The sequence below is a fragment of the Xyrauchen texanus genome, chromosome 2 (assembly GCF_025860055.1).
Source record: "Xyrauchen texanus isolate HMW12.3.18 chromosome 2, RBS_HiC_50CHRs, whole genome shotgun sequence".
NCBI lineage: Eukaryota > Metazoa > Chordata > Actinopteri > Cypriniformes > Catostomidae > Xyrauchen > Xyrauchen texanus.
In genome coordinates, this window is record NC_068277.1 from 16,258,078 (window position 1) to 16,282,809 (window position 24,732).

General features: G+C 36.2%; 1 protein-coding gene across 1 annotated transcript in view; it reads right to left on the bottom strand.

Annotated features, from left to right (window-relative positions):
* elp4 (elongator acetyltransferase complex subunit 4) overlaps window positions 1-24,732 on the bottom strand; it is a 90,944-nt gene that overhangs the window by 18,868 nt on the left and 47,344 nt on the right. The window contains exons 8-9 of the mRNA XM_052152398.1: window positions 22,030-22,138; window positions 15,534-15,640 (exon numbers count right to left, since the gene is read on the bottom strand). Coding sequence (XP_052008358.1) covers window positions 15,534-15,640; window positions 22,030-22,138 — 216 coding nt within the window. The remainder of the gene's footprint in view (window positions 1-15,533; window positions 15,641-22,029; window positions 22,139-24,732) is intronic.

Genomic DNA, 24,732 nt, shown 5'->3' on the forward strand with positions numbered 1-24,732 from the left:
ATGAATATGCAACCTATGTGAGGACTAGTTCTTTCAGTTAGTCAACCTCCAACTTAGACTTTGCAAAACAATGAATGTTACTTGAATTGGTTCTATTTTAGTTCATTTTTATCTTTATACTGCGGATGGCTTGTTTGGAAAATATTAATAAATTGTTAATTGATGAATATTGTTTTGTTTTCTTTCCTTTTATCTACTGACAGCACTAATTCTTATGGGACACGTGAACAATTGCTACAGAAAGTTTGAATATGTGGAAATGAATTAGGTATGAAAGCTATATCAGAATACTTGATTTTTGGTGAATAACGATGTTGCTCTGTTACACACAAAAAGCTGAAATAATATGGCTTCAGAAGACGAGCTATAGTACAAGAGTTGTATGGACTATTTGTAGGTGCTTTTTTTTTCTTTTTTCTTTTTTGGAGTGTGACAGTTCATGCTAACTGTACACTTTCATTATATGGTATAGTGTGCAGTGTGAATTTTCTACTAAACGTCTCCCTTTTGTATTCCAATGAAAAAAGAAAGCCATATGGGTTAGAAACTATGTGAGGGTGAGTAAATGATCACAGAATTTGTATTCTTCCGTAAATTATTCCTTTAAAATATTTTATGTATTAAGACTGCTAAAGTATCATACATATTAATGGAACTGACTTCAAGGCTGTTTTATATTCTGTAGACACAAGACAAGTACTAACAACTGAAATAAATGTAATTTAAAAAAAATATATATGTTTAAGTAAATTAATTTAATTTTGTGACCCGTAACATGGACGGTACTGTCATCAATATCAAAATCCCACCCTATCAAGAAAGGCATAAATACATGCAAGAACAAGTCTAGCCAGTTTCACCCTCGGTTATGGGAAAAATTTGCATGCTAAAGCCAGTCAGCATGCTAAATTGATTACCAAACTACCAGGGCCAAAATCACACGAAGGAATAAAGCAGATATCCCTAGGTGGCCATATTGTTTAGGGCAATATTGATCAATTTGTCCACTGCCAAAAAAAACCTAAATGAACAATTTTTTGCTTGTTCCAGGCAGGGTTTCTGTGTACACTCCCTCGCTTTTCAGTTGGCTTTCAAAGGAAAATTAATTATCTCAGATACATGTTGCTCTTCAGTGGGTCTGGGCTTATTTGTATTGAGGAATATTCAGCAGAAGTAATGGATGCACATTCAAACAAATGAATGCAATTTTCATGCAAAATTTTCCCACAGGAGCAACCGTATCAGACACGGTTGACAAAAATATAAAACCAAGCAAAAGGTACACAAAATTATCTGGAAATTCTAGAATAAAAAAAGCTGGAATAGATGTTCACCAAAAATAAAATAAATATATATATATTTATTTAAAACAATCGCAAAAGGGTGGAAAAAAGAGAAATAATATTACAATGTGACAGTTAACGTCTTTATATAAATGCAAGAATTGAAATTCCAATTACTGGGAAATTTATATCTTAATCAGGTATTTGTGCTCACTGCTCCATTAGCATTTATGGAGCATATTATTTACTGTGACTGTAATAGTGTCAGGGCCGCTGTACCACCTCACCTGGAAACTGCGCTGCCAGATTCCATCTTTTTAAAGTATCTAAATGCTGTACTTTTTGGTGAAACGCAAAGGGATAGTTCACACAAAATGAAAAATCCCTTATCATTTTCATACCCTCTTGACTTACTTTCTTCTGCTGAACACAAACAAAGATTTTAGAAAAATATCTCTGCTCTGTAGGTCCATACAATGCAAGTGATTGGTGGCCAGTACTTTGGTGGTTCAAAAAGCATATAAGGGCAGCAAAAAACAACCCATATGACTCCAGTGGTTAACTCCACAGCTTCAGAAGCGACATGATGTGGTGTGGGTGAGAAACAGATCAATATTTACGTTTTTACTAAAATCTCCACTTTCACTTTCTTCTTCATATGTTTTTGCCGATTCACATTCTTTGTGCATAACCTTGCATTAAAGAGCAGAAAGTGAAAAACCTACCGACGTATGCATGTTGAGTACTGACTGGTTAATTGCAAAAATGTTCTCTTGCCTCTGTAGTAAAAACTCAAATCATCCACATTCATTTCTCATTGAAGCACCTCAGATAAGACAGCCTGTATGGAGATTACACTGTGAGTAAATCACATACTGATCACAGAGTAAATCAAACACCGCACAATATTACAGCAAACCCTAAGCTGCACAAAGTACCTTGCGTTAATGAAGTGTGTCCATGTGACACCACTCTATTGCCTTTCCTAAGCCTCAGAAATACCCACATTACAACATAAAAGTCAATGATATCCAAGTTAGTCTTGCTTCACTGATGGCCATTACAGAACCTCAATCAAAATAATAAAATAAAAATGCCAGCTGAAAGTAGTTATATAGTAAATATGCAGAAAACCCTGATAGTTTCCAAGAGGATATTCTCGTAACAAAATCAGCAGCTTAAAATGTTAAATAAAATTGGCAAACTTTTTTTAAATAATTTTATTTTTAAGTAGTCTATTTGGCACCATAAAAAATATTCTGAAAGAATGAGATGAGATGAGTGACAAAACGTTATACTTTTGTTATGGAGATAAGATACAAGTATGTTTTGTGATTGCTTTTAAAGAAAAGACCTCAGAGAACACTGATTGTACTGGGCCTGTGTTGAGGGGCAGAGAAAAGAACTGAGTTGAGAGTAGTGAGAAAGCAGAAAAGAGTCTCTAATGCCAATTCTGTAATGCCCCTGCTCTCTTATTCACACAGACTCATGCACTCCTGAGCTCGGTTTCACACTGGCCCAGCACGCAACCCTCCATTTTACACACAGGCAAATAATCTTGTATAAACATGAACCAGTGTGTATGCACATTATTTGGAAGGGTTTGGTTTTAGAAACAATCACTCGTGGTTTTCCAGTTTTTGCAGAACATGTGTGAGATCGCAGCAGTGTCTGTGTGTGAAGGGGGGATGGGGCATCACTGCAAACTGGAGGCATGCCAGGGATAGGTGAGCTGTCACTGACTATTACCATCATCACTGGGGCGATACAAGGAAGCAAGGGAGGCTAGGGAGATGTGGGTGGAGACTTTCAGGGCGTAAATGTAAAACTTTTTCTCCTACCCTTCTGAATTGCCACATGGCAGTTGCCTCATGGGAAACTTTAGCACGCAAACACCTTATACACTACCGGTCAAACATTTTGAAACACTTGACTGAATTGTTTCTCTTGATCTTAAAAATCTTTTGATGTGTAGGCGTATGCTTAAAAGTTTTAAATGAGTTTTGTAGACAAAAATATAATTGTGCCACCATATTAATTTATTTTATTATAAAACTAACATTTTATTCAAAAAAGAAAGTTTTTGAAATTGATGACTTGGACCAAATAATAAAGAAAAGCAGCCAATAAGTGTCCAACATAGATGGGAACTCCTTCAATACTGTTTAAAAGCCTCCCAGGGTGATACCTCAAGAAGTTGGTTGAGAAAATGTCTAGAGTACATGTCTGCAAATTCTAGGCAAAGGGTGACTACTTTGAAGATGCTAAAATACAACACAGTTTTATTTATTTTGGATTTGGTTGAGTCACAACATAATTCCCACAGTTCCATTTATGTTATTGTATAGTTTTGATGACTTTTGACATTAATTGACATGCTATTATTCTAAAATGTGAAGGAAAAAAATTAAAGAAATTCAAGAAGAGAAACTCATATGCTAATGCTTTATCATGCTAAATTGGATCAAATAGTTCTAGTCATTTAAATTAAAGTCAAAATGTCTTAGTGATGTCTTAAATGTTTAACAGAGCTTAAATTTAATGTGTCATTTAAGCAATGTGATTGGCTCTGACAAAGTGTATCTCCGCCCCTCATCCCAATACCCCTGTCACTCAGCATTACTTCTCCTCATTAGCTACGATGGGAAAGTTTGTCTAAAGCTGAAATATTCGAGCTAGGCTCCTAGCTCACAAAGCTGGTGTCACAAAACCTTGTCAAACACTGGGCTGGCTTTGGTCGCAAAAACATTCTTTAAAATGGATCTGGGACCATCCCATTTTAATTCATGAATAACCTATTAAGATACATTAAAGTGCATTCAGTCCTCATTAATATGCATTTCCAGTGACCTCTGTGATCTGTTTGGGTTCCTTTGAAAAGCCAGTCAGCTGAAGGGGTAAAAGATGGTCATAAAATGTATAAAGGTTTTATGGTAAGTTCCTCAATGATGGTGATGGTTTAAAGGCTGCGTTTTGATTTACATAACCTTTCAAAAGCACTCTTTCTATCCATATTCAAAAAGGAGAGAGGTCAAAGTAACACAATAATTCTACTTACAACTTTTAACTTGTAAAAGCACTGCGTTATGACTGGTGCCAACACCAACTGTCGAGACAACAAATGAGTTGGATGTGTACATATACTCCCAAGGTTTACCATTACTATCCTACCACTAGTGTTGGGAAAGTTACTTAAAAAAATAGTAATCAACTACGAATTACTAATTATTTCTCTTAAATTGTAATCTGATTACTTTACTAATTACTTAATTGAAAAGGAATCACATAACTAATTAATTTACTTTTAAATTACTTAACTTATATGTTACTTTCTAAAGAATTCTCTGCTCACCAAATTCAAAATAATATATTTCTTTCTTGTTCATTGTTACACACAAGTCATACACACAGCACCTCACATTTCTCCTTCACAATGACTCGTTATGGGGCCATAATTCATGTATCATGCATAAATAATATATTTGAAATAAGCATAACCCTATAATGTACTTAAAATTGAAAGTTGGTAACAGTAATCTGATTACAAGAATGCATTACACTACAGTACATTTTTGACTAAAATATAATTATAGTACAGTAACTAATTACTTTGTACTTGGATTACACCCAACACTGCCTACCACAAATTTCAATAACATGATGTTACTCATTCACAAAACCTCTGCATAAAAGCTATTTTTACCCATTTTTACTTTTACTAGTGCACAGAGTTTGGAAACTATCTGACAAGTTGTTCAAAAGCCCTTGAAATGTTTTGAGTGTGGGAAAGTTATTTTTAGCAGCCATACCAGAACCATCAGAGAAGTCCTTCCTAAGCACTTCTACATGGTCATCTACAGCTCCGGATCAAAATTCCACCTTTGAACTGGCCAACAGTGGACCAGGTGGGGCTGAGGATGGCAAGTTTTCCTTAAACTATGTTCCCTCTATACTATCTCAAGTGAAGCAATGCATTTTAAAGAGGGTGTTTTCCCCCATTCCTTTGTTCTGATTTAGTTCAAATATTTAATGAGCAGTGATCCAGACAACTAAACTAGTATATAGAAAGCCATAGTCTAAAATAGCATGAGTCTAAGTAAAAATATTTAAATTATCTTTTCTGTGCTCAAGAACCTCATTAATCATATCAACATAAACATATAATTTAACATTTCTTGAAAAAATAGTACACAACATAAAGTACAGTATATACTGCACAGCATGCAGTAAGCAGTATATAAGTTTCCCTTTCCAAACAAAGACATATTCTAATAAAATTCCCTGGGATTTGCATACTTTCATTAAAGGCATTGGCTAGCATCATGTTAACATGCCTGAAGCTTTACAGATAGCAAAAGATGCACAAAGGAAAAGCACAAACTATTCTCACCTTTCTGTTACCTCTAACCTTTGACATTATAAGAATAGCATGACTCTTTAATTGTCTCTCACTGACACAGACAGACGCTATGACATAGATTTGTAGCTTTTGCCCATAAGCTAATCGAGAAATTCAAGTGAGCTTGGCTTTTCTTCAGCAAGATGTTTGGGTTGCAAAGGAGCGTTAATATTAGATTATACATTGGACATGTAGAGCCATGAGTGTCTAGGCTAGCATCAGGGGCTTGATTTGGCACTTAGTGTGTGGGCCTCTGTAGATAGAGCCAGATGAATAATAGATACTGATATGATTTATAGGCTGAGTGTTGCACTCAGGATGGAGTCTTCAGGGACCAAATACATGATATGTACAGGGCCACAAACTTCAGGCAAAAAAATCTACTTGATATACACAATGACTGTCAAATGCATGCAGAAACATAATGGATAAATGATTTACATTTAGTCCCATTCATTGTGATTCAGTCATAATTATAATTAACAATTTCATCTTTCCAATAGCAATTCCGTTCCCTATTCAGTAGAAGATTTGTGGAGTATAAGTTTAGGATACGGTAAACCCAGCCTGATTTCATGAAATTGACGTAACAATAGCAACATTTTTGAAAACCAAAATTACGTGCTTCATTACATGTTTGGCTGCAAATTCCCATTGAATGTGGGGGTGCCAAAAGCAAATTAAACGATGTTGTAATCAGATGAGGTTTATAAGGTGGATATTAAATGGATGTTTTAATGAGTAAAACGTTCCTCCCTAACCTAAAACTTTAACCTAAACCCAACTAATAGTGTCTTAAAAGATAAACAAGAGGTGAACAAAACAGACATCCTTACCCTAAACAAACACCTAAACCTAATTGATTGTGCACAATTTCTGAAGTAACCATGTCATTTAGTGTCGCTTTAGCTTCACTCTTACTTTTGTTTGGAGAGTCCTTGGGTGGGTTCGAGGCTGGGTCACAGAGTCCAATGTCAAACACTATCAGGTGAGCTACCGCAGAAGTTAATCACACAGGAATAAGTGTGCAAACGTAGGTGGGTCTGCGATAAAATGTATAGTTTTTCAAATGATGCCTTAAGAGTTTGTGTTCTGATATAATGAGTAATAAAACAGAAAATAAGTATTTATAAAGTCATAAACAGCCATAGTAGTGTTAATAGTGTTAATTTCACCCAAACAAAATGCAGCAAATTATAGAAGTTTCTAAAAATTAAGTTATAGTAACATTCATTCTATGAGACCAGGTTGGGAAAACCAATGGCCTCCAGAGGCTAAGAGGTGTTTAAACATGGCCTTTATCATATTACGCAAATTAGTCACATTAGGCACCATCACATTGTTTTGTAAAATAACTAATAAAAATATCAGTCAGGCTGATTAATCAAATGATATTTGGCCATTTTGAGACAGTTATGCCCACAGGGATGATTAATAGGAGTGTTTTTTTCACTCATGTAACAGTTCCAAAATCTACAGACAGCTTTGTTCAATGGATAATGCACATTTTCTGTTTTCATACGTCTAACACCCTGTCTACTCATGACATGACAGATTCCTGCACCACAATATGCCACAACACAACAGCCTGACACTGGACGTGTCGAGGTGAACATGCTAAATTATGTGCAGCTAACATGGACCAATCAGCTGTGAGCTAAAGGCTAGGCTTGAGCAAAGGTTAAATGGGTAAATAAACTGCGTCCTATTTTATCTTTAATGGAAATCCATTGGTATGAAAAATAAACATTTTTTTTTTAGTGTTATAATGTTAATATCATAATTTATGACAAATGAAATGTACACATAATAATAATTGGTAAGTAAAATCATCTTATTTCAGATAGACAGGCTAATAAAGTGGCTAGGGTAGTTCTAGAGCACATCAGAAATTGAACAGAGCATCAGTCAATTGAAGGCGCATTGCGCTGCTGTGTAGACTGTGTCATTGATTATAATGGGAATGATATGCATCCATACATAGGAGACCAGAAACGCATCTCTTAGCTCAATACAAAAAATACATATTTCAAAGCTGCATGAATTATTGTGGCAGGAAAGTGGTAAGATGGTATTAACATTTTGAATGTAATATTGTTATTTGTGATTTATAATTGTATCTATTAAAACCAGAAGTTTTCAAGGATGACATCTTAACCTGTCTGTGATAATAAGTAATAAAAATGCTTAAAGCATAGTGTGACTATGCTTTATTGTCATTGTCAGTGACTCCTAAAACATTTGTACCAAAACGTAACATTTAACAAATAAAAAGTGAGTGGTGTGTTTCTCAGGGAAGTTGCAGCAATTTTCTCTATGAAAATGTCCTTTTTAACATTCATGAAACTCCCATCCATTAATTGTCAGTTTGGTGATGTTTTTTTCAACCATTTTTAGCTCAAGCAGCCACCACCACCTCCCAGTTTTTCCCTCGCATTTTAGAATGTCCCACAAGTTTTCATTTGGGTTCTTTTCAGTTGAAGAATGGAGCCAATCATTATTCAGTCATCTTTCAAACCTTTCAGGCAAGCAAAGCAGTTGAGTACTTAGACCAAATTGAAGGAGCCGTAACCTGGATGAAGATCATGTCATCTTGAATACTATTGAATTCTTATACCAATGTTCGAAGAAACTTAGAGTTCACATTTATTTATTTTGTAGTTAATTTGCGCTTTTTAATCTCCACACATTTTTGCTGCTCTTCTGGATATTATTAAAAGTATTTTATTGTCTTGTGTTCACACCTCAATAGGATGGGAACTTCAAAAGTACTGCATCCTTCTGATAGGCTTCTCAAAATGTTTGGCTTGTCTGTGTCACTTAGATCCAATTTTACCTGTAGTAACAAAACAGCCTATTAATTATACACATTTGAATACAGGATGTTAGTCGTTTTAAGCCACACCCTCCCTCATCAAGGATTAAATAGCACTTAAAAATAAATCTACTTAGTTACAATTCAAGTTGATATGGTTTGGAAAAATAGGCTTGTAAATTATATATCATAAGAATACTGACTTGCCTAATAATTATGCACACACTGTATATATATAGGTAAAATACTGGCTACTAGCCACCAGGTTCTCTAGATATAGGTATCAGCCACAAAAAAAAAAAAAAAAAACATAGTGGTAGACCACTAAAAATAAACCTCCAAGCACTTTGCATTCTCAGTAACTGCAGGTTAAGAGTGGGGCTCACAGCAGCAGGGCCCTGGCCTGAATAACAACAAACCAAACCTAACCACTGACAGCAAACTGGCCCAGACATAATCAATCAATCAAGATCTTGCCCCAGGAGCAGAACCTTCATAACTAAGACAAGACAAAAAACAAAAACAATTACTAATGGAATGTTCATGTGATTAGGAGAATTACAAAACGAAAGTTCTGACATTTGCATCTTGAATATGCCCACACAAGTCTTAAATATGCCCAACTTCATTGGCATAAAAAAAAAAAAAAAACACCTAACAGTTCCACAAGTCCAAGTAAAACAATGCAGGTAAAACACTCACAGTTGATGGTGCTGTGCTTTTAAGATTGCACATCTGAAAGCCCACAACAAATTTTACCCAAATCCTAGGTTGAACATCATCCGATCTCACCTTCACAACCCCAACACCCCCAAGGTGCATTTAGCTCATGTTTTGGTCAGGGGTCACTCAGGGTTAAGTACAGTTTAATCACTTACCTCTTACATTCCTATCTCAATCCTCACATGTTGTTGAGTGAACAACTGACATGTATGTGTATGTGTGAGAGTTTGCTAATGACGGTTTTCCTCAGAACCCCTCTCTCTCTACCTGCCGGAACAGGGACAGAGGTTAATTCTGGCCGCAGGGCATTCTGGGCAATTGACTGCTCATCAACCGCCAACTGAACTTTACCAGTCAGTCAAAAGACAAGCAGCCAAATGCTCTTCTGGTTAGTGGAGTGACAGCATCTAGATCCAGCCTGATTAATTCCATTGCAGCAAAGCAACTATTTCAACAACTAGAGTGCTCATAAATCACATTAAGCTCCATTTGATTTCACTTCTACAATATTAAAATATGACAGATTTATAGTAAATCAGATTTTCTGATTATCATTCTAAAAACCAATCATATTTGATTATCAAATGTATACATTTTTATGAATGCACCTTAATGCAATTAAGGATGCACAAATTATCTGTGACAAAATCTGTATTAGTCAATATTAGCATTGCATTATATTGTGGTCATCGGTTTTGATTAGGATGATATTGGTAGAAGATTATATCATGGCATATTTTATACTCTTTCTACTGCAAAAGTACAAAAAATGCCTGGTTTTACTTAAAGTATGTAAAATTGCAGACTGGAGGTTTATTGCAAAAGCTTTTGCGTTGCAATATCGAGAATGTGATTTTTTCACACAATAAGAATTTGGGGTGGAAATATACTTTAATATTATAAAAACAATGTAACAATTCAAAACAATCTTGGTATCATTTTAGGATAAGGTTGTATTTGTTAATATTAGCAAATGCTTTAGTTAACCTGGACTAACAATGAACAATATTTTTTTCATAGCATTTATTAATCTTCAGATTTGCAATAATAATCTTTGTTTTTAAAACAGATTTCTGAATACGCCTCCTATCTGCCATTGGTCAAACAAAGAGATAGTCCTGCCCCCAACTCACTTAGTGAGACTAAGCAGTCGCTCAAAACAAACACAGCAATTTTCAAAGCACAACTGAAACACAGTTTAAAGTTTTTGTGAACATTTAAAGGCTTAATAATAGATATGTCTGCAAATTAAGCTGGGATAGGAGAAAGTATTTTAACACAGTAAAAGATACATAATTGAGATTTAACCAGGATTATAAATACTATTCATGTTAGCTATTGAAACGAATATAACCTTATTGAAAAGTGTTACCAAAATCTTAATTGTAATAGTGTTTTTCTTTTCTTTTCTTATTCAATTTCTCATTTCTTTCTTTTGGTTTTGGGCTGAACTACCAGACATTTCTTTATGGAATTCACCAACCTAATATTTCAATTTGAGGTTTTTACATGTCTTATACAGTTCTCTGTATGCACACTTATATTTCTGCCATATTTATATCTTGTTGCCATGACGTGGCTGATCTTTGATTGACATGTGCACTGTTAACGACCTGACTGACACACACTTGGACTGTCAATCACCCTTCAAACACAATCTACTGATTCACACTGACTCATCTCAAATGGAAGGTGAAGAGCATGTCTTTCTTTGTGCGAATGAAAGTTGGAATGTGGCGTGGTTTGCAAAAATGATGATGTCTCCATGTTAACAGCAAATAGGTGTTAAAATTGTTGTGGTGACACACCCTAAATGTACACACAAGTGGCGGCTCATCAGCTGATCCATTTCAAATCTTGATGTCAAATTTTCATAAAAAATAAAATATCATCATGGATGAAGGACTGAAATTTGACACAAGCTCACAAACTACCTGCGACCCTGCAGGGCCAACTCGTTTACATGATTTTTGTTTCTGCCCAATTTAAACCCTGCACGGCATATTTGTTTGTGTGCTTGAAAAAGGTACTGGAGTGATATTGTTAATCAAAGGTCTGTTTGTAGATATGCAGGTTGTAGGTGTAAACCGGGATGTTAAGATCATATGGGGAAAATCCCCTATGTAAACAGGTCTACTTTTCAGCAGCCTAAATTTCCAAAGTATTTTTCCCATTAATTTTCTCCATAGGGATCTAAAAAAATTACAACTCTAATAAAGAATTCTAAGCCATGATCCAAACCAACCAGCTATGAGATTAATCACAAAATGTATATATCTGATTCAAAGCAAAAAAGAAAAAAAAAAATTGGGAAAAAAGACAAGATTGTGTAATTAAAGTTTTTATGGGACAACAAACAACACACCCATGAAGAATTGCAAATTTAGAATAAAATCAGAAACGTCGGCACAACGTATTGTCTATATTACCCGGTCTTTACAGAATGTGACAAATGACATGCAGCAAATACGAACCAATCAGCTGTGAGCTCAAAGACTATATGTGAGCAACCATTAAATAGATAAATTACCCAATTTCTACTTTGTTTTCAAGGAAAATCCATTGGTATAAAATATAGCTAACATTATATTAATAATGATGTAATATTATTAGACGAACTGCGTACGCATATGGTTAGAAAAAAAAGATGATCGAAATCAGTAGATCAAAGGGCAGAAACATCATGAGCAGTATTTGATGTACCAGTCAGAACAGAAGTTATTTAATAAGTGGCATGGTGCAATGCGACAGATGCATCATGACAGCATCATGTTTGGCTTGAGTACAATGTAGAAAGTACATTTAAGTTATTGCTAGGTGGTATTAAAATAAGTTTATTGCAAAATATGCAAAAAATAAACAAATAAATAAGTAGTTTGAAAGTGTAGCGAGACTGAATGTGTCATTGCCAATGCTCTATGGGAGTAAACTGTCTCTGCTGAACACTTTTGTCACAAATTCTAGCATATTGTCCCTTGTAGGAGAGGTAAACACAGAGAAAATTAACAGCTAGTCATATTGCTGCATACATATGGACTGTAAATACATAACAATATAATTGAAAGTACTTGTTTAACAACTAGTGGAAACTCGCATGTTGGATTTGAACCCATTCCACCAACATGAGTGTCAGCTCAACAAGAAGGAGCACATGTGCTGACCACTAGGCCTATATGACATATAAAACCGTTAAGTTTTTTCTAAACTTACCTATCCTTATAATGGATATGTACAAAGATCAGGTGAAAAGATTTTAAGATGCATCAAATTGCCAATGAAGACACCAAAATTATTTGGTGCTGCCACAACACAAACCTACACTGCAGCGCATCCACAAACTCTAAGTGGTTTGCTCATTAAACAGCCATTGAGGGAAACCACCTTGACTTTTACTGACCCTATAAATCTGGTGAGGAGTGGATGAGAGGTCTCTGGCTTAAAAGAGCATTTAAAAGGCAAAGACTCCTGGTCCTTCCAATACAACAGACTTCCTGATTAACTATTAACAGGTTCAACGGTGATAACTTAATTAGCGGCCAATGATGGCGCTCTACTGAGAGCCTAGGCACTTTCATTTGTCTTCACATGATGGACAGGCACTCATTGGCTGGAAGAGGATTGTGTCTGTGTGTGTACTGAAGTTTGTATTAGTAAACATACAACCTGTGAAAAATTAACATTCACCAAAGGTCAATTGCAAGTAAAAATATTCTTTGGCTAAAAAATTTTCTAGAATTGCAAAATTGTGCATAGTTGAAATTGCGTATGGAGTGAATCAAATTAAAGAGATAAAAGTGATCTTCTGAAGATCAGAAACTAATGGGCTGTTCTAACAACTTGTACCTCAAAAGAAAATTTACCATAAGAAATTTATACTGAAAGCCAAATTTAAACGTTCACATTTCTGTAAAAATAGTAAGTGAACCCTTGGATTTAATAACTGGCCGGTCCTCCTTAGACATCAATAACCTCAACCAAGCGTTTCCAGTAGCTGCATATTAGACCTGTACAACATTGAGGGAATTTTAGTTCCATTCTTCCTTACAGAACTGCTTCAGCTCAGCCATATTCTTAGGATATCTGGTGTGAACGGCTCTAGAGGTAATTCCACAGCATCTCTATTGGGTTAAGGTCTGGGCTCTGACTGGGCAACTCCAAAAATTTGATTTTCTTTATTTTTTTAAGCCATTCTATAGTGGACTTAATTCAATGTTTAGGTTAATTGTCCTGCTGCATCACCCAAATTTAACTTAGCTTCAGCTGATGAATAGCCACCCTGACATTATCCTGTAGGATATCTTGGTAAACTATGGAATACATTTTTGATGATGGCAAGGGTCCAGGCCCCCGAAGCAGCAAATGAGCCCCATATCATGATGCTCCCTTCACCGTTGGGATGACGTTATCATGTTGGTATGCGGTGCCATTTTTACACCTTACTGTAAGTAGTGCTGTGTGTTCTTCCCAAACAATTAAACCATTGTTTCATCAGTCCATACATTTTTTGCCAGTTACGTTGTGTAGGGTCAAGGTGGTCTTTTGCACACTTCAGGCAGACAGCAATATTTATGTTGGAAAGCAGCGGTTACCTTTGTGGTGTCCTGCCATGGACACCATGGCTGTTTAATGTTTTCTGTATAGTAGACTTATGAACAGAGATGTTAAGTCCCAGAAGTTCCAATGATTACTTCAAGCTGTCACTCTAGGGTTCTTTTTTACTTCATTGAGCATTCTGTGGTGTGCCCTATGAGTCATATTGGCTGGAAATCCACTTATAGTGAGAGTAGCCACAGTACTAAATCATTTCCATTAAAAGAAAATGTGTCTAAAAAAAAAATATATATATTTTTTTTTATCAAATCTAGACAGGCCCCATTTCCAGCTGCCATCACTCCAACACCTTATAATTGAGTAATCATGCTAAATTGCTAATTTGGTACTAGAAAGTCACTTGCCATTATATCAAACACAGTTGAAAGCTATTTGGTTTTTTATATGAAGCTTAACATTGTGTTTGTTTTTGAGTTGCCACAGCATGCAATAGTCTTAAGGTCAATATTAGGTCAAAAATGGCAAAAAAGAAACTCATCAGTCAATCATTGTTTTGAAGATTTATACAATGCTTGAAATTGCCAAGAAACTGAAGATTTCATACAAAGGTCTTTCTTCAAAGACAAAGGACAACTGGCTCTAACATGGACAGAAAGAGATGTGGAAGGCCCAGATACAAATTAACTAAAGGATAAAGTACATCAGATGCCTCTCTTGTCTTCATTGAATTCTACCCGCTCAACACCAGTTTCATGAACAACAGTAAATGGAAGTCTCAGGGGTGCAGGCCTTATGGGAATAATAGCAAAAAAAGAAGAAAAAAAAGCCACTTTTGAAATAGAAATCAAAAAGAAAAGTTTAGAGTGTGCAAAGAAACACAGATATATGACAACAAATAATTGGAAAAGAGTGTTATGGATCTTAACCCCATTGAGCTTTTGTGGAATCAGCTAGACTGTAAGGTGCGTGAGAAGTGCCCGACAAGACAGCCACATCTATGGCAAGTGCTACAGGAAGTGTAGGGTGAAATATCACCTGGGTATCTGGACAAACAGACAGCTAGAATGCCAAGGATCTGCAAAGCTGTCATTGATGCACATGGAGGATTTTATTGATGAGAACTCTTTGAAGTAGTTTAAGAGGTTCTGACATTTTTTTCAAATTGTAATAGTAATTCTTCACATTATTAATGTCCTGACTACACATTGTGATCAGTTGAATGCCACATTCGTGAATAAAAGTACCAATTTCTTTCCATAAGAGCAAAATGTTTATATATGGGGCAAAATATTGAGAGATTTTGTGGTGTAACAAATCCAGTTTAGAATCAATAATTTCAACCTTTCAAATTGGCACTCAATAGCTCATGAAAATAAACAGGAAATAGTGAAGCATAGCTAATCATCTAACATTGCTAACATCAATTCATAATCATGACCTCCTAATATGTTCAGTGGTTCGTGAGATGTGGGGGGAGGAAAATGCAATTAGCAATTAAATGGAATAATCTCAGCACTAAATGTGTTTTACTCTTCCTGTTTTGGTGCCTGTAATTGTTACAACAAAATAATTTTAAGTTAAAGAAACTGTAAGACATAAATAACCAACAATTATAGTTTGTGCCAACAGTGTATGTTATTATGAATGTGTTCTAGTGAGAGGAGGGAGAGAACTGTAATTAAAAAGAAAATGCAGAATAGATAAAAGAGGAGACTGATGCAGATTTTCTTAGCATATTATGAGGTCATAACTGAGTGCTCACCTCAATTGTGAACTGCTTCCTTTTGAGTTTGAAAGCCAAATCTTTCGTATCGGGTACCTCACATGTCAGACAGTTAAGACGCGGAACCTGGCAAACATGCAGGAGACCTGAACACAGAAGAAAGGAAGGACAAGTTATTTAGCTGAAAACGGACAATAACATAATGTGTCTGGTGTAATACCACTACACAGCATGGGTGTAAAAATGTGCTGTGCATAAATTCAAATCTGATCACAATAATTACAATCATCTGAAATTAATATTTTTAAGTTACACAATAAGAAAAAAAACACTAAACATCTTGAATATGCACTAAATATTTATATTTAAAGTACCCTTTTATCCCTTCTAGTAATAGAGAGTATGTGCTGTGGAAATACATACTGAGTAATGTTACGTTGAGGAAATGTAATTTATTTAACATTATTTATAAAACTGATATTTCCAGACATGGATGCTGATTGGCCAGTGCACCCGTGCTAAAATACACAATATAGTAACCGCTATTAAATGTGTTCTATTAAAATGTGTGCTCTTAACATTTATATTATGTAGTAACTTGTTTCATAACAGCAATAAATCACTCAAGGCTGTGCTTGACAGTGAATATGTTGTCTGCAAACCTATGCACGTTGTGTTTAACAGTGCCTTTTAACTCTAACTATATTCAAAATATAGCACAGCCTCACATACTTTATTGCTTACATAATGCACAGAAGGAGAGGGTAATAAACACATTCTGTGCCATATATATATATATATATATATATATATATATATATATATATATATATATATTTCACATTTTGTTATGCTGCAGCCTTATGCTAAAATGCTTTAAATTAGTATTTTCACACCAATCTACACACCATACTCCATAATGACAAAGCAAAAACCTAATTTGTTTTATAACAGCAAATTTATTAAAAAAGTGAAATATCACATTGACATAAGTATTCAGACCCTTGTCTCTGCTGTGTGCTTAGGGTCATTGTCCTGTTGAAAGGTGAACCTTCAGCAGAGTCTGAGGTGCTGAGTGCTCTGGATCAGGTTTTCATTAAAGATATCTTTATGTGTTTTGCTGAATTCAGCTTTTCTTCAACCCTGACTAGCCCTGCCACTGAAAAACACCCCCACAGCCTGATGCTTCCACCGCCATGCTTCACCGTTGGGACGGTACTGCACAGGTGATGAGCGGTGCCTGGTTTCCTCCAGACATGATGCTTGTATTTGAGGCTAAGGGATAAGTTCACAAGAGTACTTGGAATCTTCGGTTTGAGAAACAGTCACTTTATCACTTTAATGGCATTCTAAACTCTAACAGAAATGCCAGGGCAATATATTTGTGTGCTATTCAATAACTAATTATGAAACTGTCATAAAACTAAAATAATAAACTTTTACCTAATAAGTACATCAGAGTACTTAGAGACTATATTTTGAGAAAGACACCTCACATGTCCTCAGCTGACAGCTTCATCTAATTCTACCCGCTCAACACCAGTTTCATGTACAATAGTAAAGAAAAGACTCAGGGGTGGAGGCCTTATGGGAAGAATTGCAAAGAAAAAGACACTTTTGAAACAGAAAAACAAAAAGGAAAGGTTAGAGTGAGCAAAGAAACACAGACATTGTAAAACAGATACTAGGAAAGGAGTGTTATAGATATTAAACCCATTAAGCTTTTGTGGGATCATCTAGACTGTAAGGTGTGTGAAAAGTGCCCGACAAGACTGCCACATATATGGCAAGTGCTACAGGAAGCGTGGGGTGAAATGTCACCTGAGTATCTAGACAAACTGACAGCTAAAATGCAGAGGATCTGCAAAGCTATCATTGCTGCATGTGGAGGAATTTTTGATGAAAACTCTTTGAAGCAGTTTAAGAAGTTCTGAAATTGTTTTAGGCTGAGTAATCTTTCACATTATTAATGTCCTGACTATACATTCAGGTCAGATCAGTTGAATGCCACTTTGGTGAATAAATGTACCAAGTTCTTTCAATAAGAGCAAAACCTGTACATTTTTCCAAACTATTGGCTGCCAGTGTATACAGTATACACTGTGTTTATATATATATATATATATATATATATATATATATATATATATATATATATATATATATATATATATATATACACACACACTCACCTAAAGGATTATTAGGAACACCATACTAATACTGTGTTTGACCCCCTTTCGCCTTCAGAACTGCCTTAATTCTACATGGCATTGATTCAACAAGGTGTTGAAAGCATTCTTTAGAAATGTTGGCCCATATTGATAGGATAGCATCTTGCAGTTGATGGAGATTTGTGGGATGCACATCCAGGGCACTAAGCTCCCGTTCCACCACATCCCAAAGATGCTCTATTGGGTTTAGATCTGGTGACTGTGGGGGCCATTTTAGTACAGTGAACTCATTGTCATGTTCAAGAAACCAATTTGAAATGATTCGAGCTTTGTGACATGGTGCATTATCCTGCTGGAAGTAGCCATCAGAGGATGGGTACATGGTGGCCATAAAGGGATGGACATGGTCAGAAACAATGCTCAGGTAGGCCGTGGCATTTAAACGATGCCCAATTGGCACTAAGGGGCCTAAAGTGTGCCAAGAAAACATCCCCCACACCATTACACCACCACCACCAGCCTGCACAGTGGTAACAAGGCATGATGGATCCATGTTCTCATTCTGTTTACGCCAAATTCTGACTCTACCATCTGAATGTCTCAACAGAAATCAAGACTCATCAGACCAGGCAACATTTTTCCAGTCTTCAACTGTCCAATTTTGGTGAGCTCTTGCAAATTGTAGCCTCTTTTTCCTATTTGTAGTGGAGATGAGTGGTACCCGGTGGGGTCTTTTGCTGTTGTAGCCCATCCGCCTCAAGGTTGTGCGTGTTGTGGCTTCACAAATGCTTTGCTGCATACCTCGGTTGTAACGAGTGGTTATTTCAGGCAAAGTTGCTCTATCAGCTTGAATCAGTCGGCCCATTCTCCTCTGACCTCTAGCATCAACAAGGCATTTTTGCCCACAGGACTGCCGCATACTGGATGTTTTTCCCTTTTCACACCATTCTTTGTAAACCCTAGAAATGAAAATCCCAGTAACTGAGCAGATTGTGAAATACTCAGACCGGCCCGTCTGGCACCAACAACCATGCCACGCTCAAAATTGCTTAAATCACCTTTCTTTCCCATTCTGACATTCAGTTTGGAGTTCAGGAGATTGTCTTGACCAGGACCACACCCCTAAATGCATTGAAGCAACTGCCATGTGATTGGTTGATTAGATAATTGCATTAATGAGAAATTGAACAGGTGTTCCTAATAATCCTTTAGGTGAGTGTATATATATATATATATATATATATATATATATATATATATATATATATATATATATATATATATATATATTTATTTTTACCAGGTTTTGATTTGTCTGGTACCTCTTTAAACAGACTCTGGCTTTTATTGTCTGCTGAGTTTTTCTGTTGGCACATGTAGCTATCACCTTTCACGCTGGCAACTATAGCATTGTATCAACCATTATTTTATTAGCTGCACCAATAGGCAGAAACCAAAACATACTAGAGAAGGAGTGCAGCAGAAGGAGGAGAGAGATGGGCTGATGGGAGTGAGAGAGAAAGATATGTGAGTGGAGGATGGGGGTAAAACAAGGTCACTTAGCACAGGGGAATGTTGTGGAGAAAGCTTTTTCACCCTCTCTCATTTCTTTCCTCCATCTCAATTTGTTTTCTCTAAGTTATGCTGCAAAGCGAGCAGTAGAAATATGACATTAAAAACGGAGCACTGAAGACCAGGATGAGGGGGATAAGAGGAAATAGTGTGTGTGTGAGAGAGAGTATATGTGTGTGTGTAAAGGGACCCGTACGCTAGGCTGATTCCGCTCGTGTTAATTCACTCTGACAGGACTCCCAACATGCTTTGTGCTGTTGACGCACCACAGAAGAGAAAGAGTGGCCTCATGTACGTCTTCACATTTACTATTGTCTATGAAACCTTATGGCAAAACACTAATCCATGTAACGAGACACAAATCAACAGCAAAAGGAAATACTAACTTGATAATTCCAAACCGCCAATTTTTTTGGACACTTAATTTAATTTAAACAACCCAGCAAGAAGAAATATGTTACCAAAATGCTATTAAAGAGTGCTTTATCTGAAAGGGATTGCGTTATACTTTAACCATCTTATTTGTTTGAAAGCATCTTAAAATAAGCAAATTCAAACATATATTAAATCATTACAATCACAAAAACAATCTCTTTAATGGCATTCCAAACTCTAACAGAAATGCCAGGGCAATACATTTTTGTGCTATGAAATAAATATTTATGAAACTGTCATAAAACTAAAATAATAAACATTTACATAATAAAAAAATACATTTTAATAAGAGTGACACTGACCTGATATGTTTTTTAAATAAAAGTTAAAATTATCAAATTAAAGCAATATTAATAAAAGTTCCAAAAGTAACTGACCAAAATGTTTTTTTTTTTTTTTTAAATAAAAAGGTATTATTTTCTCCCCCTTTCTCCCCAATTTGGAATGCCCAATCCCCAATGCACTCTAAATCCTTGTGGTGATGTAGTGACTCTCCTCAATCAGGGTGGCAGAGGACGAACCTCAGTTGCCTCCGCGTCTGAGACCACCAATCCAAGCATTTTATCACGAGGCTTGTTGAGCGAGTTACCATGGAGACGTAGCGTGTGGAGGTTTTCACGCTAATCTCCGCGGCATACACACACAACTCAGCACACACACCACCGAGAGTGAAAACCACATTATAGTGACCACGAGGAGGTTACCTCACGTGACTCTACCCTCCCTAGCAACCGGGCCAATTTGGTTGCTTAGAAGACCTGGCTGGAATCACTTAGCATGCCCTAGATTCAAACTCACGACTCCAGGGGTGGTAATCAGTATATTCGTTGAGCTACCCAGGCCCCCATCATTTTTTTAAATAACACCTTAAATAAAAAAATGGATGAATAAAACCGTGCCAAAAAGTAACTGCAATCTGTCTTTTTTACATTTTTAAATAATAAATCTAAATGAATAACACATTGGCAAAAGTAACTCTGAGCTGACATAAAATAAAACAAATAAAACAGTGGCAAAAGTAATTCTGAGCTGACAAAATTAAATACATAAATAAATAAAAAACTGCTGAAAAAGTAACTGACGTGACAATAAAAAAAAAAAGTAAAGTAATTATATTAAATAAATCATAACGCTTTGTTGTGACAATTAAAATATTAAATTACTCATAAAAAAATCTATACAAAGTTTAAAATGAAGAAAAAAATATATTTACGAAATAAAAATAAAAATGTAATAATATAATCCTCAGAGGTCATTAGTAGCTCTAAACCACACCCACTTCAGCTGTTACGTTAGCAAATAAGCACAGGAAGAAACAGGGCAGGGGCGGAAAGGAGGAGAGTGGACTTTCTGTAAACAAACTGACCTTTACAACAAAAAAAAGACACAAAAGAAGAGAAAAGAGATGGAAAGATACAACATGAAGAGACAAATAAAACCAAGAAGAATAAAAAGGTAGAATGAGAGAAAAAGGGCCGAACAGAAAGAGCGTGAGCCCCAAAGATCTTCCTCGTCTGTAGTCTGGCCACAGAGAGGTTTTAGCTAGTATGAAAATATTGATTCTGCAACTCTGCCACCCCTGAGGGCTATGCTGGGTGCTTGTGTTGGGGCGGGGGGCTCTATGTGAATGTGTGTGTGTTTGCTGTGGCAGCTGAATCTCCCCCCGGCTTGTCTGCCAAGGAGCACGTCTGATTGAGCAGAGCCACACTAACACGAGCTGACAGCCAGAGAGAGGTCCACCCTGCCTGCCCCTCTACTAATGCACTTTACAGCAACAAAGTGTGTGTGTGTGTGTGTTTGAAAGAGTCAGGGAAAGAGGATGATGCAAAAATCACAAATAAGACGAGGGACCAATGAAACTAGATTTTTTTATTTTCTGAAGAAAATGTGGTTGGCCATGCAAAACTCGCTGGCAATATGCTATTGTTTAGTGGGTGGATGCCAGGGTGTTGCTTTTAGGGTGCTGAGATATTCTGAGTGGTTTTTAGTGTGTTGTTATCCAGTTGCTAGGGTGTTGCAAGGTGGTTGCTAGGGTGTTCTGGGTGGCCGTTAGATGGTTTGCTTAGTGGCCAATGTCTAGGAGTCCACCACAAAGTCTCTGATATTCTGGTCTCTGGATGTAACACAGGTTCCTTCTTTTTCATGCTCCTTTTATCATAATTCGAGGTATCATTCATGTCCATAGTACAAATGGAGCAGGATGAGTTATGCTCTAAAGTGTAATATTTATTGTATGATTAGGGATTTGCACAAACCCCTAACCCTTAAGCATAAGTAATAGTGTAGCAATAGTAATAGTGATGCTTGCTATTTGCACCCTCTTGTGTGTTTGCATGTGTTTTGGTTTCTCTCACCGTGGTAGTCTTTGTACAGTGTGTTGGTCTCTTTCTCTGAACCTCTGAACGATTCCAGAGCGATGGCAGTGTCACTTAGTCTGATTATCCGCCCCATTACGGTTCTGTTCTAAAAGTCAAACAGAGAATGAGAGTGGAAAAATGAGTGAGACAGGAAATATATGAGAGGAGTTTAATTAAATGTGTAAAAGCATTAAGAACATATAGAGAAATGCCAAGAGCAAACTAAAAGGTGCACTCTCTTCCTGTGCAAACTGAATTAGGTCATCATTATCTCTCAGTAAAATTAAGATATGTATTCCAGAGACAGAATTTATTGTCTTTTATTGAGTTTACAGAGTTTAAACCAGCTTAACTTTACAAGTTTATTCAGTTTCATTTAAATACTGATAATTAGTGAGAATTTGTGTAAATTGTGAGGTTTGTTGAAAAGACATGTGTTTTTACTTTTCTTAGCAATCATACTTGAGGGTCTGAAATTCTTTGGGCGATTAAAGTCATCTCAATGGGAATACGCACTATCAGTAATTTCCCTTGATGTGCTTCAGGTGGCGAAGAATGTTCCTACACAAATTTGCGAGGGGTGAACAGAAACACAATGTTGCAGTGTTGACCAATGGAAGTGGCTTGGTTTAGCAGTGATGGGCAGTGCTTTGTATATAAACAAAACTTAATATTAACAATGGAGAAGGAAACCATTTTTTCAAGTCATAAATCTAGTTATAAAATTCAGTGGAACAAAATTATGTTTGGATCCTTGGATAAGCATGCAAGTATCCATCATGACATCTGAACTGGAATTGCTAGTTTTTCTTTAGTAAGGATATCATCTCGACAACATAATGCAACCTTTTAAACTGCTGTGTTCGAGTCGTGTAACATTAAGTCAATCAGACCAGAGTGGAACACACGTTTGGTGCTCAGACACATTGTGCATTTTGATTCGCTGAAACACATACTCTCAAAATCTGTCTGTCTCGCTTTCTCCGATCACACGACTCATACCGTGTCACCATAGAGCACAAGTCTGGACAAATGGGATCATGAAGCCACATAAGAGATCAGAGAAAGATCTAAACTTCCCAACCTAGTCTAAATCAGGCCAAAACAAATGCCCCTATCTCTATTTCATAATGTCAGAGGGAAATTTCATAAATATGTGCAGTTAAATGGTGTAATTATATTATTATTATTATTATTTTAAATCTAAAGCATTTAAAATATGGCTTACAGCTCATCAAGCTCATTGTGCTGCACATGTGTCAAATATGTTTTCACTTTAAAATGTATGGATATATTCCCTTAAAGCTAAAGTGTGTCATTTTTTTTTCCAATTTAAAAATAGTTTCTCCAATCTCAGCTTAATATGCAGTCAACTATCTGCAAGCTATTCATAGGTTGATTCCCCACAGTGACTCTGTAGTATTGCTCTCTTTGTTTGAGCATCTTGACCAGCCCAAAACAACAACATTGATTCAAACAATGGTGTCAGTTTGGGGCGGGGCTATCTTTTTGCCAACCAATGAAAGATGGGGGAAGCATTTGAGAAACCTGTTTGCAAACAGTTATTATTTTTACAATTCTACTTTGTTGACTGTACTGAAAACCTCCGACCTGATATGAATACTTGATGTGTTCATAGGTAAAACTACACAAACACAGAAACAAACTCTTAAGTCAAGTCAGATGGGAAAAGAAGGCAATTTTTAGCTGTACAGAGCAAGAAAGCACAAACATATGCAAATATAGAAGACAAGCAGCAAATCTGCAGAGAGCTCCACCTACTGGCCATTAACAAAAGAAAGACAGGAAAGGAGGAGGTGCTCCAAGGAAAGACAGAGCTAACGCCATTGTGAAAAATTTATCACTACACCACTCTTGAATATTTCATACACTCTCTCTCTCTGTAGCAGCTGACGAGGCCTAATGCAGTTTTCATGCATACGTGCCCTTTCTCTTTTCTTTCCTCCTTTTCTTTTTTCATTCCTCCTCCAGCCCCCTCTCCTCCTCCTCTCATCTGAGGCATACTTTGAGAGCACCAAGATGTGCAGCAGCAGTGACCTTTTTCCCAAACCTATTATAAAAAATTAAACCCAAGCTACTTTGTAAGTGACAGTCACAGGGAACCCCACATCATCACAGGGTTAAACCTCAACGCAGCTACAAAATAAAGCCAAAAAAATTCAACATTACTACAACAATACTACTGTGTGTAAAGTCCTGAATTGTATTTAAGAAAACAGAATGGTTAGCCAAAGTTAGATGAAGAGAGACTACGTTAAATATGTTTGTGTTATTCATAATTAATAATGAAAATATGAAACAAAACAGTTTTAACCTCTGAATAAGAATTTATTAGCCTAGTTTGAATTTCAGCTCAAATAAAAATATTTATAAGGCAATTTTGAAGAAATGTAATGGAAGAAACAAAAACATTAATTACAAATGTATTATTTTTCTTGATACAGCCACATTCTCTTAAATAATCAATATTGTATGTATTTGACTGTGTTCACATTCTGATAATCATTGGACAATTTACTCAGGAATTTATTCTGCCCATGTTTCATGAATGAGGTCCAATATATGGTTAACATCCCATGCAAATCTACACCCTTTTTTATGCACTCATTAGGGAAGTTAATATGTGGGAAACAGTGAAATATGATAAAATGTATTAAATGGATCTGAGAGCACTAGACT